Here is a 13,253-nt window from a genome sequence, read left to right as displayed (position 1 = left end):
ATTAAGCAAGCGAGGAATGCGGAAGAAAAAATGGGTAAATCGAACGAAATAAATGGAAGTAGAAACTATGAGGCATTTAAGGGTCTTTGGTTGTGTAGCACACTAACTCATTAACCTCCTGTCTTATGCTTTTCTCAATTCGTACTCTACTAATAGACGGCCAATACGTGTAATTTTCCGTAACTTGGTGAGACGAGTGCGGATATTAAGTGCTCCTATATTTAAAAAAAACGAGAAAATTATCGACCAATTCTGTTAAACAAATTAATGAAGGTTCATTACCTAAGTCTTGCTAACAGATGGGCATTTTTTTTAATAAGAAGATTAAGACTGGATTCTGAGACTAAAAGACTAGATTGGAATATGGAATAAGACATAAAAGTAACCAGGGAATAAGAAATCATAGAAAGGAGCTCTAGAATGTATCGGTGAAGACCAAAATCTACCAGAAGAATTTCAGGAAGGCACGGGAAGTGGATGTACGAGATATCGTGAGTTTGTCGAAGCATGAAATTTCTTAGTAACCAGGAAGGTATTTCAACATGTTATATTTTTTAATGAATTATGAAGGGAAGAATTGTTAGCACGAATTTAGACAAAAACAATAATAATTGTGCCTCTTCTTTACTAACGTATTTTTAAAGTCTGTGTTGATGTAATTTCGTTTTTAGTGACCTTTGAAACCTGTCTCTTAACAAATCATATAATTCTATGTCATTTATATACAAAACCATTCGAATAAAATTTTATTGAATGCTTAATATTTCTTACAGTTTAAATTTTGATACATTTTGTTCATAAAATCTGAATAATTTGTAAACAATTTCAATTTATTTTTATTTGCATGATGTTATGCCAATTTGATCGTTACGTCATATGGTTAATCATCGGTCTTATATCACTGACCTGAATTGAAAAGGACAAAAGTTTCCGATCAGAGAAATTCAAATTGAAGAAAATTAGCGCCTCTTGATATTTACGGATGAATTTCAATTTCCTCTTCCTATGCACCCAAAATCTAAAATTCGCTGTGATAGTAATATAACTAAATTGTATAAGTTAAAATAATTCGACATTTATTTTCAAGATAAGTATTTATTAACCAAAACATTTCCTTTATCAAGAAATTCATTGCCTTCATCATTTCCAAATATATTTACAAAATTATGCTCACATCAAAAGTGTAAATAATATCTCTTGTTACTCGTCTTCCAACATTTTTTTCTGTTGCCATTTTTTTTTACCTGCAACTACTATACAAAAATATTTACCTCCGAATTCAAACGAAGGCACTTTCATATTGGCAGGTAAATTATCCCTGACCACTCAATGATTTTTTGGACATATATTTCTGGATGACTTTATCGGAGATGCTTGTGACTCTCTTTGAAATATAACCTCCTGTGGTCATTCTTCTGTATGTTCATCATGTCCACTTTCGGCATTAAAGGACACTCGATCAAATAACGAGGGAGCAATTTGGACTTTCACAGTCCTTGGTACGGCGACCCATGCAGATACCGAGGATCGACCCTGATAAAGTAGATGGGCACGACTACTTTCCTCGGAGACAACAGTTCGTTGCCCACCGGATGCACCTCGTGGTCCGGGATGCCCGCAGCGGGGTGGTGGTCCAGAGGTAGAGGTTCCCAGGGCCAGGGGAAAGGTCCTTCCACGGGGTGGTGTCCGTATTGAAAGAATGGTCCTTCCTCGGGTCCCAAGGGCCTTCCCACCTCATCCATCCCGCCTGCCGGTATGCCCTCCCCATTCTCATGATTCACCTCCTCTTCCACTGGTATCCCCCCTCCGATCTTGCCCTCCGCCTCCCCTTCCTTTTCCTCCGCACCCTCCTCCGGCTTCTCGGTCTCAACCTCCACCGCTGTCTCTCCTTCCTCCTCATTCGCCCCTTCCTCCACCTTGGCTTCCTCTTCTTCCTCCACCTTGGCTTCCTCTTCTTCCTCCACCTTGGCTTCCTCTTCTTCCTCCTCCTTGACTTCCTCCTTTATCTCTTCCTGCGCCCCTTCCTCCTCCTTCACGTCCTCCTTCTCGTCGTGATCCATCGCTTCCTCCTCGGCCACCTCCGTTGTAGATACACCCTCCGTCTCCGTCGCTTCCTCTTCCTCAATCTTCTTGAGGGTGGTGATTTCGCTCTCAACCGGCTCCTCCCCTTCGCTCGCTTCTTCCACGACCAGTTCCGTCTGCGGGCAGGAAAACATCGTGTCTTTATAACAAATATACATATGGGTATATCATAGTAACAGTTACTAGCAAGAAGGCCGATTTTTTAGGTGATGGTAGAGTTCAACCAATATTAAGCCAACGGTTTGTGAAATTCATACATCTGGGTAGGAGAGCCAGACCCTGTATCGCCTATGGTCCCCCATGAAGTTTTGGTGCCCGGAAAATCTCCGTATCTTAAAAAAATGCATATATATATATATATATATATATATATATATATATATATATATATATATATATATATATATATATATATATATATACACGCACACACACAAACACACACACGCACACACGCGCGTGCACACACATACACACACTCATATATCACTCATATATATATAAAGATATATATATGCGGGTCGCGGTGGTCCAGTGGGTAGAGCGTTGGACTGCTGACCAGAGGGTTCCGGGTTCGATTCCCGTGCAAGGCACTCTGGGAACCTACAGCTCCACCCAAGCTATGTGATTTTTCGGGTACCAGATCTTCCTGGGAAACCATAACCGGCACAGGGAAAGGAACTGGCCCCCCTACCCTGTGTGTGAATTTTCGTGAATGTGTGAATTTTCACACGCCGTATAAGGCTTAGTACTGGGTGAACTCTACCATCACCCACTAAACCGACCTTCGGGTTGATTACTGTGTTTATGGTATATATATATATATATATATATATATATATATATATATATATATGTATATATATATATATGTATGTATATATATATATACATACATACATATATATATATATGTAGATACGGTCTATATATATATATATATATATATACCATAAACACAGTAATCAACCCGAAGGTCGGTATGTATATATATATATACATACATTATATAGATACATATATATACTTACACATTATAAGGTCTTAAAAAGGCGAAAACAGAATCCTAAGGATATGGAAAAGGATATAAGGAAAATGGCTAGTGAAACACAAAAAAATTTACCAAGTTAGAGGGGAAGGTAGAATGGTGCGAATGACATGTTAAAAAACATGCCGGGCTGATGCTGTGTCAATTAATCTTCCCAAAAATATATCTTCTATCTGCTTTGCTTATTTGGCTCACGAACATTTCCGAAGCAGGTCAATTCCTCCAATTCCACTATTTTATGAACTCTGATCTTATCGCTCTGTCTTTCCAATGCGATCAGCAATCCTTGGAACCCATTTGGACTGACCGGCAAATCAAAGCTTAATTATTCTCGAAGGTGACTGATTATATGGATTCTCCACCGGCTTTCATTCCCATCTCCAGCTCTTTTATGCCTCTCTAACTATTTCCACCACCTGTATGTGTATATCACCGGAAATAGTCGACACCTCTGTGTTACTCTACTCCTCAAAACTGTCCAACTAGACTCCATTCGCCACTCAAACCTTAGCAGTCAAGGAAATATGCAGGTGGGGGCTAAGGTTCCTATTCCGCCAGTCTATTCCTACCTACTACAATACATTCATTACTGCTACTGATGCAATCTATGAATCCCCTACACTAAATCTACGAAACAAAAAAGGACATTTTGAATATACTTCAAGTTCCTCTGTATTAGTGATTTCATTTCTGCTTAGGCACCAAGCGCGCCTCTACTCTTTCTGAACCCGAACTGATCATCTCACAAGAAATCATTGGCATTCTTCTGCATCATGTAATTAATGAACCCCTACACCACTTTAGCTATGGAGATGATCAATGACATCATTCTGTAGTCCTCACAAATGGCTGCCTTTCCCTTTTTTACGATGGAAACTAGCAACGAGTTGACGAAATAATTCCGGCCAAGTTCCTCCCTCATGGTATAATTTCAGAACCCTAGCCATTGGTTTCTTTCAAATGTCAAATTCCTTGGTAGAGGAAATACAACAACTCAGGAAGTAAGTGGGATTTTACATTTTTCTTGCTAGTTCGTATCTATTCATTTCTTTCATTTTTTTCCTGATAGCTGGCCTGTGTTTTTAATTGTCATTTTTATGATTTTTGCGTTTACGAATCACTTTGTAACAGGAAAACATTCATCCTTCGGATTAAATTTTTTAAAAAGAAAACCAAAAATATTTTTTATAAAAATGTTTGAGGTGGTTAAATGGCATTTATTTTACTAATTGCATCCGTATTCATTGATCCTGATATTTCTAAATTGCAGCTTAGTTGTTTCCTTGTCGTACATTGGTCCACCATCCAGGACGTATATTTTCAGTCCATTTAATCGCACAATTGCCTGAAGGGTTCCTGTGAAAATAGTCTTTCCAAGTATTAAACTTTCAAGTACTGAGGTCAGAATTTTCAGAAATTTCTGTCACAATTTTGATGTCGGTTTTTTCGAGTCGTGGCAATTGATAGTTGAAAAAGAAGAATGTCTCTGAGGCACACACGCCATTTACCTGCGTCTCTGTTGTGTCCAGATCCCCTCTCACCTCCCTCTTCTCGATTGACGCGCTCTCAGTGCCATGATCGAGAACGGAGTGAGCGCTAACCAGTGCTATCGATCGTGGTTCAGGAAGAGGGATTGCTCTGGTGGCCACCGCCAGCAACAGGAGAGGAAGAAAATCCTGCAATTAGAAATTAACAAGGGCTAGATTAGCATCTGGGATTCCCGCCAAAAAATAATAGAGGGATTTTCCGGCGGATGTTCTACGTTTCTGTCATGCACGACGACGCTGACAGAGGGGAATAGAGCCTTCAGGTGACCGAGGTCATGAAGGTATATCTTCAGAAGTCTTGAAGCACGCCGATTGCATATTTGCTGGTAGCCATTTCCAATTGTGGATGTAACATACGAGATTAAGTGTTTTTTGCATAATTTTACAACAAACATCTTTATAAATTGATGAGTCATATTTCTTGCTGATTTATAGATTAATTTCAGTATACAGAAATTTTCAGCAGCGTTCAATTTTCAGGAGGATAAACCACCTTGCAGGTTTTTGCGAATCAAGCGTAAGTGCTTGTGCCTTTAAATTCAACTTGGGATTGGGGGTAGTATATTATAACACAGAAATTGGCCTTGGTTTAATTTTGTTGCTAACTTAACAACAAAACTCAAAGAAAATAAGGGTGTTATAATTCAGTCCATTAATATTTTGAAAGTGAACTAATCTCGGACGTCCAGGAAATTTTGCTATAAAATCCAATGCAATAGTACAACAATTTTTTCTTATGAATGTGGAAAATTATATTTCTATTTTTAATTACTCGTGCCCTAATTTTAGTTTCTTCTTTATCAGTCAAGGAATATTTTAATCGCACCGAACCTCTATTACCACGAGTTCTTTAGGAATTGAATTATGGCCATGTACATTTTTACGACCAAAATTTTTCATCTCTCACGAAAAATCAGTAAAAATTTGAAGGATACGGTGTTAAGAACACACAAGTCAAATCATGGGCCAATTTAAGACTGGTTGTTGGTCATGCAAAAACAATTTTTGCCTCGAGAATTTATTGAGGGCACTATTAATTTCCCCTACTCTTTAAAATGACCTGACCCGCTTGGCGGAACAAACTAAATTATTTCATGATGTAATCAACCCAGAAATAGATCTTCTACTTTTGGGCTTTCTACTAAGGATAATTTATTCAATGTAAATCGCCCCTTTTACAGTAGATCAATCATTGACCTTAAAGCGTTAAATTCAGTATGAACATGTAAACCTATATTAGTTCGGCACGTTTTTATTGGAAGGTCTTCAATTTTCCCAGTGATTAGTAGATGCCCTAGTTCATCATGTATTTATTATACTGCAAAACATATCATTTGCATTAATTTGAGGTTCATTTACGGAATCACTGATTTATAGTTGTTCAAACACTTATAGGTTGAACGTCAGTAAGGATTAAAAAATACCTTCTCAAGGTTTGTGAATATTGAGCCTTGTAAAACTTTGGAATTTGTATTAAAAAAATCACTGACTTTGAGTCATTGCCTTGATATGTAAACTACTACTCGATATTACGCACCACGTATCATTGAAAATATTTGTCTGGTGATTTTGACTAAATTGAATATATTTGCAGACAATGGTAACATAATATAACGACTTGAAAGTTCAAATCTTTCTTGATTTATATTCATTAACGCTGTAAGTTCCGATGCTAGACAGTAACTAAAAATTCCAAAGGACATGCACTATTAAGTTAATTTATATTCCTATAGATATTAAATGCAATTTTGCTACATTTCTACATCCATTGTGTAGTAATAGTTGGATAGGATCTGATTTTTAAATATTAGTGCCCATCTTAACTTTGCTACTGAAATTAAAAAGGCTTGAATTGTCAATGCTGGTGACGTTTACTCTTCTTTCGGATCCGTTATTTATTTTCGCGATTCGTGCATTGAATCTCAAAATTCACATCTCTATTAACATAGCGAAAAGTTAAAAATTCATAACATTTTGCATACTCTCCACGATATAATTTTTCCTTTCAATTCTTGTTTATGTCTGGATTAAATTCTGTAATTTGGGTTAGTGGGTATCATATCACTCCAAAGTAGTGACAACCTTAGATAGAATACACTTCAGACTCCTCTGACCATGATTACAAGAAACAGATGATCTTTTTATCAAATTAACAGCAAACAAGCGTTGTGGAAATTATTTGGATGACGATGATTACAACTGATCTTTAGCACAAAACGATCCATCTCCTTCACATTTGACTTAAGTAAGTATGAAAATCCTTTTTTGTAAATTATTTTCCAACCAAATAATTATGTTAAATTTCAGTAAAATAGGTATGTTGCTCAGGATTCTAAACCGTCATTTTCCTCATTCACGGTGGCATATTAGTATTGTAAATCGTGCTTATGATAAATATTCGAACTACCCCAATGACAAATTCTTGACGAAAAATTTACCGCTCCACGTATTTTAAAAATGTCAACCATTCGAACCTATGAATATTTTTTATAAATAAACTAGACACAAATAATAACTATGATTAGATGACTCCACTGCAACAGAAATGGACAAATTTAGGATGATAGTTAACTCTAATTATCAAAAGTGTTTTAGCACTAAACGACCGACTTTATTCTATAGCACGGAGAGACATTCGAAGGTGAATTGCATGAAATTTTATTCAAATAACGGAAAAATATTTTTACCCTTAAAGAAAACTAGTTTCTGCCAATTAATTGTTTTTTCCCCCATTTAGTGAATCTCATTTGGGATTTTCTTGAACACCATCATATTGCATGTCCTCTGCTGCTGAATTGTAGCATTTATTGCCGATATTTGTATTTCTTTTTCAATGTTATAATCGTATATTCTATTCAACTGGTCGCAATTTCTAGTTCTACCTTTCGATTCTAGATCTAAAATCATAGCAAGTATCTGACTTAAGCGCTACTAACTTAACACCGACGTGGGGAGAAAGTGATCTGGAACGTCAATTTAATGACAACAAATTGGCAGCAGCGGTTCTTAAGAATTTTCTAGTAACTGCCAGCTCTGGATTTAATCAAAACAAATTTAATTCGGCTATATATCATCTGTCTTGGCATCAAGCACCTAGTTTTTTGAGCACCATAGAGAAAATCAGTAGGCAAATAAAGTTGTCCATTTAAATTGCATGTGCCTATGCATAATAATGGGCTTCGCCATGGTTGCCCTTACTTTCGTAAAAAAGACAGCAGTAACTATTGAGCTAACGAGAACAAGTGATGCGTACAAATCGATCTTGGATGCCACGGAATCTTTCCAACTTACCTTTAAGCCCTTCATGTCCTGGTCTGGGTGTCTTCACCCTTTGGATTCTCTGAATGGGACGGGTCGAACACACTTGGCCCCCGCGCTGCCTCTCGAGAGAAATAAAAGAGTGTGAACGCGGTGGCGTGGATTATTCCTGAGTGACTGCCTTGCCACTTCTCAATCCTTGGCACTTCTTACTGCAGTTATGGGGGACGGCCGCCTCGGGAGGGGGGGAGAGGGGTGCGGAGGGATGGAAGTGGTGCAGAGTGGGGAGCGGGTGTTTTGATTGTTGCGTGGGTGCTCTCCGCGCCGTGGATTTTCCCTCGTTAACGATCTAGTCGTGGTGGGGAGCGGAGGAGTGGAGGAGGGAGATGGGTGTCGAAACTGCAGTCATTTCTGCTTTCCACACACTGCGCACACACGCTATCCACTCCAGCGTTGGAGTCTCCACTTGCTCATTCCATAGTTGAAGTCTCCACAGCCTTCCCTCCTCCCCCTCTCCCTCCTACTGCCTTCCTTTCCATCGATATCACCGGTTCATCCATACTCAGGCTTTTATCCCCCCACAGATGCCAGCTAATTCCGCTCAGCATCAGGCAACGTTAATTTTCCGACAATCGATCTACCCATTCATTAACTCTGTTTGTTTCCTTATTCTTAGAATTGGTAATTCAATGCAGAATCTTTGTTTATCCGGAATATTGCGTAAAAAATCTCTTCCTTTACCACCCAGAGGGATATTCCAAGAGGTTTCAATGTAATCGATAATGTCCACATGATCAAGACTTCCTCCTCAGCTTAAATATTCTAGCTTGATAAATATTTCCAAAGATATTTGTTTCGGCTTAATGTTTAATATAATACTGATTGATTTCTCGATATATGCTAAGTTTTCTTTCACTCAAGATTCATTTCAATGCCATGATACTCGAGATATTAGTTGTTTCTAGGGGTTTCTGACTTTGTGATTACTTCGCTTTCCACGATTATGTCAGTGACTGTTTCCATATAATTAAAAAAAATTAACGGCCTGAACTTCCTCCACCGCTAAAAAAATAGAATTACTCAGTGTAGGTCATTCGGTTTTAAGGTGAGGGTGAACTGAGCCAGAACGGCCAAAACACTCTGCCGTCACTGCAAAGTACCGCCGACGTAAATAAAATACTGGGTCATGCGATTTCTCGGCACCGGTTGGATTGAGTCACGAGGCTGGGAACGCCTCTGCTCAAAATGTTCCCACTCTGTGTGGATACTTGTCTTCTTGCCATTACTTTATTTGCGTTTGTGCGTACGCTTATTTTATTTGCATCCAATGGCTCTGGTTACCTTGCATGAAGGACGACAGGTGAGCTTGCGTAGCTTCCATTTGTCCCCGCAGAGTGATCGTTGAACATGCGTTGAACGAAGCTCAAGCGCGTATTATTCTCTTCACTCTCCAACTAACTGGCGTCCGAAGTTGGTAACACTTTATGCGATTTCTCATCCTAAGTTCTGTTAGTTTTTAAACAACATTTCTTCTTTAGATATTTATATTAAAGATATGATTATTACATGGATCATTATTCCATGAAAATTAAATTACATAGATGAAAAATATATGCATGCAAGTGTTTAAAAATGAGTATAGAAAAATTTTTTATGGACTATGTCATCTTTTTTATGAGTAATTCAATACAATTTGTTATTTCCGCCACGGATAAAAGTGTATGAATTAAATCAAATCAATAAATGTTTGATTTAAGAGGAAAAACCCTGATCCGATCAGTTAATCGAAGAAAACGTCTTTTTGGGAGAAACTATGGAATGAAAGAAATTTTTTTCCCTGGTAAGATCATATAAGATATAACAGTTTCCCGTTTTATTAAACCGCATCATAATGTGCAATTCTATAACTCAAGTGCCCACCGGTAGAAACCTTACGATCGTTAAAGTTGTACATTTAATGTTCTCATTTGGAGAAATTATAGAACACAGCATACAGAGGCAAACCGTATATATTCCATGATTTTGATTTGAGATACTTATAATATTTTTGCATAAATATATGAAAATAACTGAAAAATTCTGTAATTAAATATAAACACGAATTAATTCAGGGAATTTGTGATTTCAATAACCTTCCAACATTCTTAATTAACTTTAAGCATGCTTGCTGATATTGATCAAATGGTATTGAGCATGCTCGTAGATAATTGATAACTTTGGCACTAGTTTGTATACTAATGTATACTAATACCATAAAGGTATCACCTTTTACTAACATGTACTTAGTCATACAAATTTATTAGCGGCTTGCATTATGTCGTATGCTGAGCGTGATCCTTTTTCTGGGTGATTTTCAATACGCTTCGTTTTACTCAATAGTTTTAAAAAATCCAAGCGGCGTAGGGGTATTAATTACGTAGGCTGACTAATCGAATGCGGAACTTCGTCAATTTTCCCAATAAAAGGTGCATGGTCCATTGTCGAAGTCATCCTCCATGGTGAATATTGCTGAAAGAGTTCGTGAGCGTGCCAGTGTCCCCAATTAGCGTAATTACAGATTTTCAAACAAGAAATGGTCGGATGACTCCGTTTATCTACTCGACGTGTAACTATCTATTAAACATTTTCCGAGGAAATAGTTTTGAGGAAGGTTGGAACAATCTATCAATTTGAGTGCTGGCTCACGATACGCTGCAGCAGGTACCCCAAGAGTGAATCATCATTTTTATCTCAAGGCCTTGAGCACGTGCACCGTTGGCGGTAACGATTTTGGATCTGAAAGTAGTTTTTTACGTTAATATTGGGATTCCTATCGTCTTTAGCTTGATTTGAATAGCAGGGAAGGTCGTCCAGTTTCTGCATACCCTCCCTGCAACAGCTGACACTATACCTTCCAAAACCCCAATGAGTCAAATGGCAATATAACTTCGTCCCATAGTCAACCATCACAATTAACCGCAATACTACAAAAAAATAATGGCACGGTCGCCGACGTTTTTGCAAGTGAATCAAGGAATATATGAAATCAAAAATAAATGCAAAACTCTACAACGCAATTGAAGTTGACATGATGTGTATTAATATATTTTACTTCGCAGGAAATGAATTGAAGGAATATATCTTTACTTTTTACTCAGTCGTGTGTGATGTTTTCTTATTGTTTAACAAAATAATATGAATAGTTGTCTGTGTCAGTCGTAATCATTCGAAAGTCATCATTTGCCTGGAACAGAGAATCTGGAAAGGCAGCTTTTACTTTGTTGGGTTATCCGTCATGCCTTTTTGTCATTAAATATATTAGTAATTATATCCATTTTAGTCAGTCTGGGTTGCAGTCAAACATTAATGAGAAAAATTAAAAATACCCGCTCTTTCAGAATTGAAAATCCACGAAATATTTCTACAGAAAGAGGGAAGTATTAGAGAACAAACTTGCCTCTATCGTCTTTATCCAAAGTTTAGACTGCTATAATATGTTTGTCTTTTACTTCAGCAGTATCAGCTGATATGATAAACCTATTATCAGTTAATGAATACCTGCTATGTATTTTAAACTTTTACGTAACTGATGAAAATAACCTCAGATTTCATATCCGTACAGAAATTTAGCTGAATTTTATAAAGGTAGCATTCCATTAACTTTCTTCCTCATGCCGCACTTGAGTTAGCTTTATTTTCTTCAAAGCGTTTCCTCACTCTACTGAGACACTCTGCCCAAGACTACACAAATTAGCATGATGAAATGTAGTCCCAGAGCTTTTTAAGGGCAAAACGTTGCAAAAATATTTTATGGAGCTAATATTTGTGTGTAGCACCCTATAAAACCAGCAAAATCGCACCTATCCGACAACATCACACGTGTATAATGGAGAGCATTTACCTTCCTTAGCCACATTATGCCTTTGCTATTTTCGCAGAGTTGGCATTTTATTTTCTCATAATTATCGGTCCTTTGCGGTTGAGCGAAGATAGGAGAGCTGGTGCGTTGTGCAAATGGTAACCTTGGCAATCATATGCCTAAGGATACAGTGACGCATTGCAGTTATCGCGTCCGCACTTGGTTCCATGTCGTTCACTTAGATGCCCATGCCCTTGTCTTCCACACATTGCTTCCGCAAGTTGAGTCCTCAAGGATTGTGACTCTTAATTATGGTGACCAGTTTTTCCCCAGAAATTGTCGCGAAATCCGCATGATCGAGCTTGTGACAGCATTCTTCGTAATGAATTAAAAATGCATCTTTAGATCCAGTGATCCTGACTCAAACTTTTTTAAATCTATCCTATCGTTGACCATGAGGGTAAAATACGTAAACCTGAGAAGAGGAAATAGAATTAATTTGCTTATGTTATGTTCTGTTGATCTTGTGGCATGATATTTATTCTGAAAGCCAGCATGCGACTCTGTTAGTGCGTGGAAAATATTGAATTAAATGCCATGTTAATATTATCATATTCAAGAGTTAGAATTAGCCCAAGTCTCTTGCTCAAAAGGAGAACTGATAAGAGTTACCAAATTGTCTCAACCATTAAAAGCACAATAATTTTCCCGGAGGGTGCTTTAAAGTAATTATCGAAGGCAAAGCTCATTCGCCACGCACTAAGTACAGCTCTATCTTGAGTTAAATGGATACATTAGGTTGGTGGAGCATAGCTCTTGCAATGCCCGTGGATATCCAGGAAGATGTGGTCGTCGAAATTCAGCGTAGCTTTGATGGAGCTGAGGGTTTCAAGAGATGTTACACGGATTTGCACCAGGGCCCTCTGGTCTCAATAGTCTATCCAATAGCCCGACCCAATTTTTCGCATGCCCAATGATGTAATAGATTCACACATTTACGGTAGGAGAGGCATTCTCTTCCTCTTAGCCCAAGTGGTTCGGCCAAAACTTCTGTAATTCATAATATCTCAAAGCTTTTGTATGGCTAATGGTATTCGTAGACTTTACACGGTATAGAAACCCTCCGGCTGCTAGCAAAACGCAATATTACCAGCAAAATGTTACTACATACAAGCATGCCAATTTTTCCATGCTAAAACTATAACTTTATATTTAATGGTTAGGGTCAAAAGCTTGATTATGCTGCATATTATTAAGTTGATGGCTGAGGTTAGAGTGATATATTGGTAAATGCTAAGAAAGTAAAGAACCAGTTTAAGGGTTTTGACGATTGTAATATGTACTTTTGATGGCATATCAATATCCCGTATATTTAATGACACATAACATTCATATATGGTTTCTTTTTTTTTGTTTTAAGTCAAACAATAAATTTGGATACTGGATTAGTGACGATTTAGTTTTTGTATTTCAATATGCA

General features: G+C 37.7%; 1 protein-coding gene across 1 annotated transcript; it reads right to left on the bottom strand.

The window, feature by feature from the left end:
- Positions 1–1,075: 1,075 nt before the first annotated feature.
- LOC139700905 (high mobility group nucleosome-binding domain-containing protein 5-like) lies at positions 1,076–8,235 on the bottom strand. The gene is made up of 3 exons (XM_071599358.1): positions 7,969–8,235; positions 4,639–4,806; positions 1,076–2,198 (listed from the first exon to the last, which is right to left on the bottom strand). The coding sequence occupies exons 1-3, from the start codon at positions 7,981–7,983 to the stop codon at positions 1,488–1,490; spliced, it is 894 nt and encodes a 297-aa protein (XP_071455459.1). The 5' UTR covers positions 7,984–8,235; the 3' UTR covers positions 1,076–1,487.
- Between the last annotated feature and the right edge of the window lie 5,018 nt (positions 8,236–13,253).

This window comes from Hetaerina americana, unplaced genomic scaffold, assembly GCF_022747635.1.
Source record: "Hetaerina americana unplaced genomic scaffold, ioHetAmer1.1.p SCAF_11, whole genome shotgun sequence".
Taxonomy (NCBI): domain Eukaryota; kingdom Metazoa; phylum Arthropoda; class Insecta; order Odonata; family Calopterygidae; genus Hetaerina; species Hetaerina americana.
This window is presented reverse-complemented; position numbering and strand designations above follow the sequence as displayed.

Coding starts and splice junctions, on each gene's coding strand:
- LOC139700905 (XM_071599358.1), bottom strand. Junction 2,199..4,638: donor TGGACACAACAGAGACGCAG/GTAAATGGCGTG, acceptor TCCTGCCCGCAG/ACGGAACTGGTCGTGGAAGA.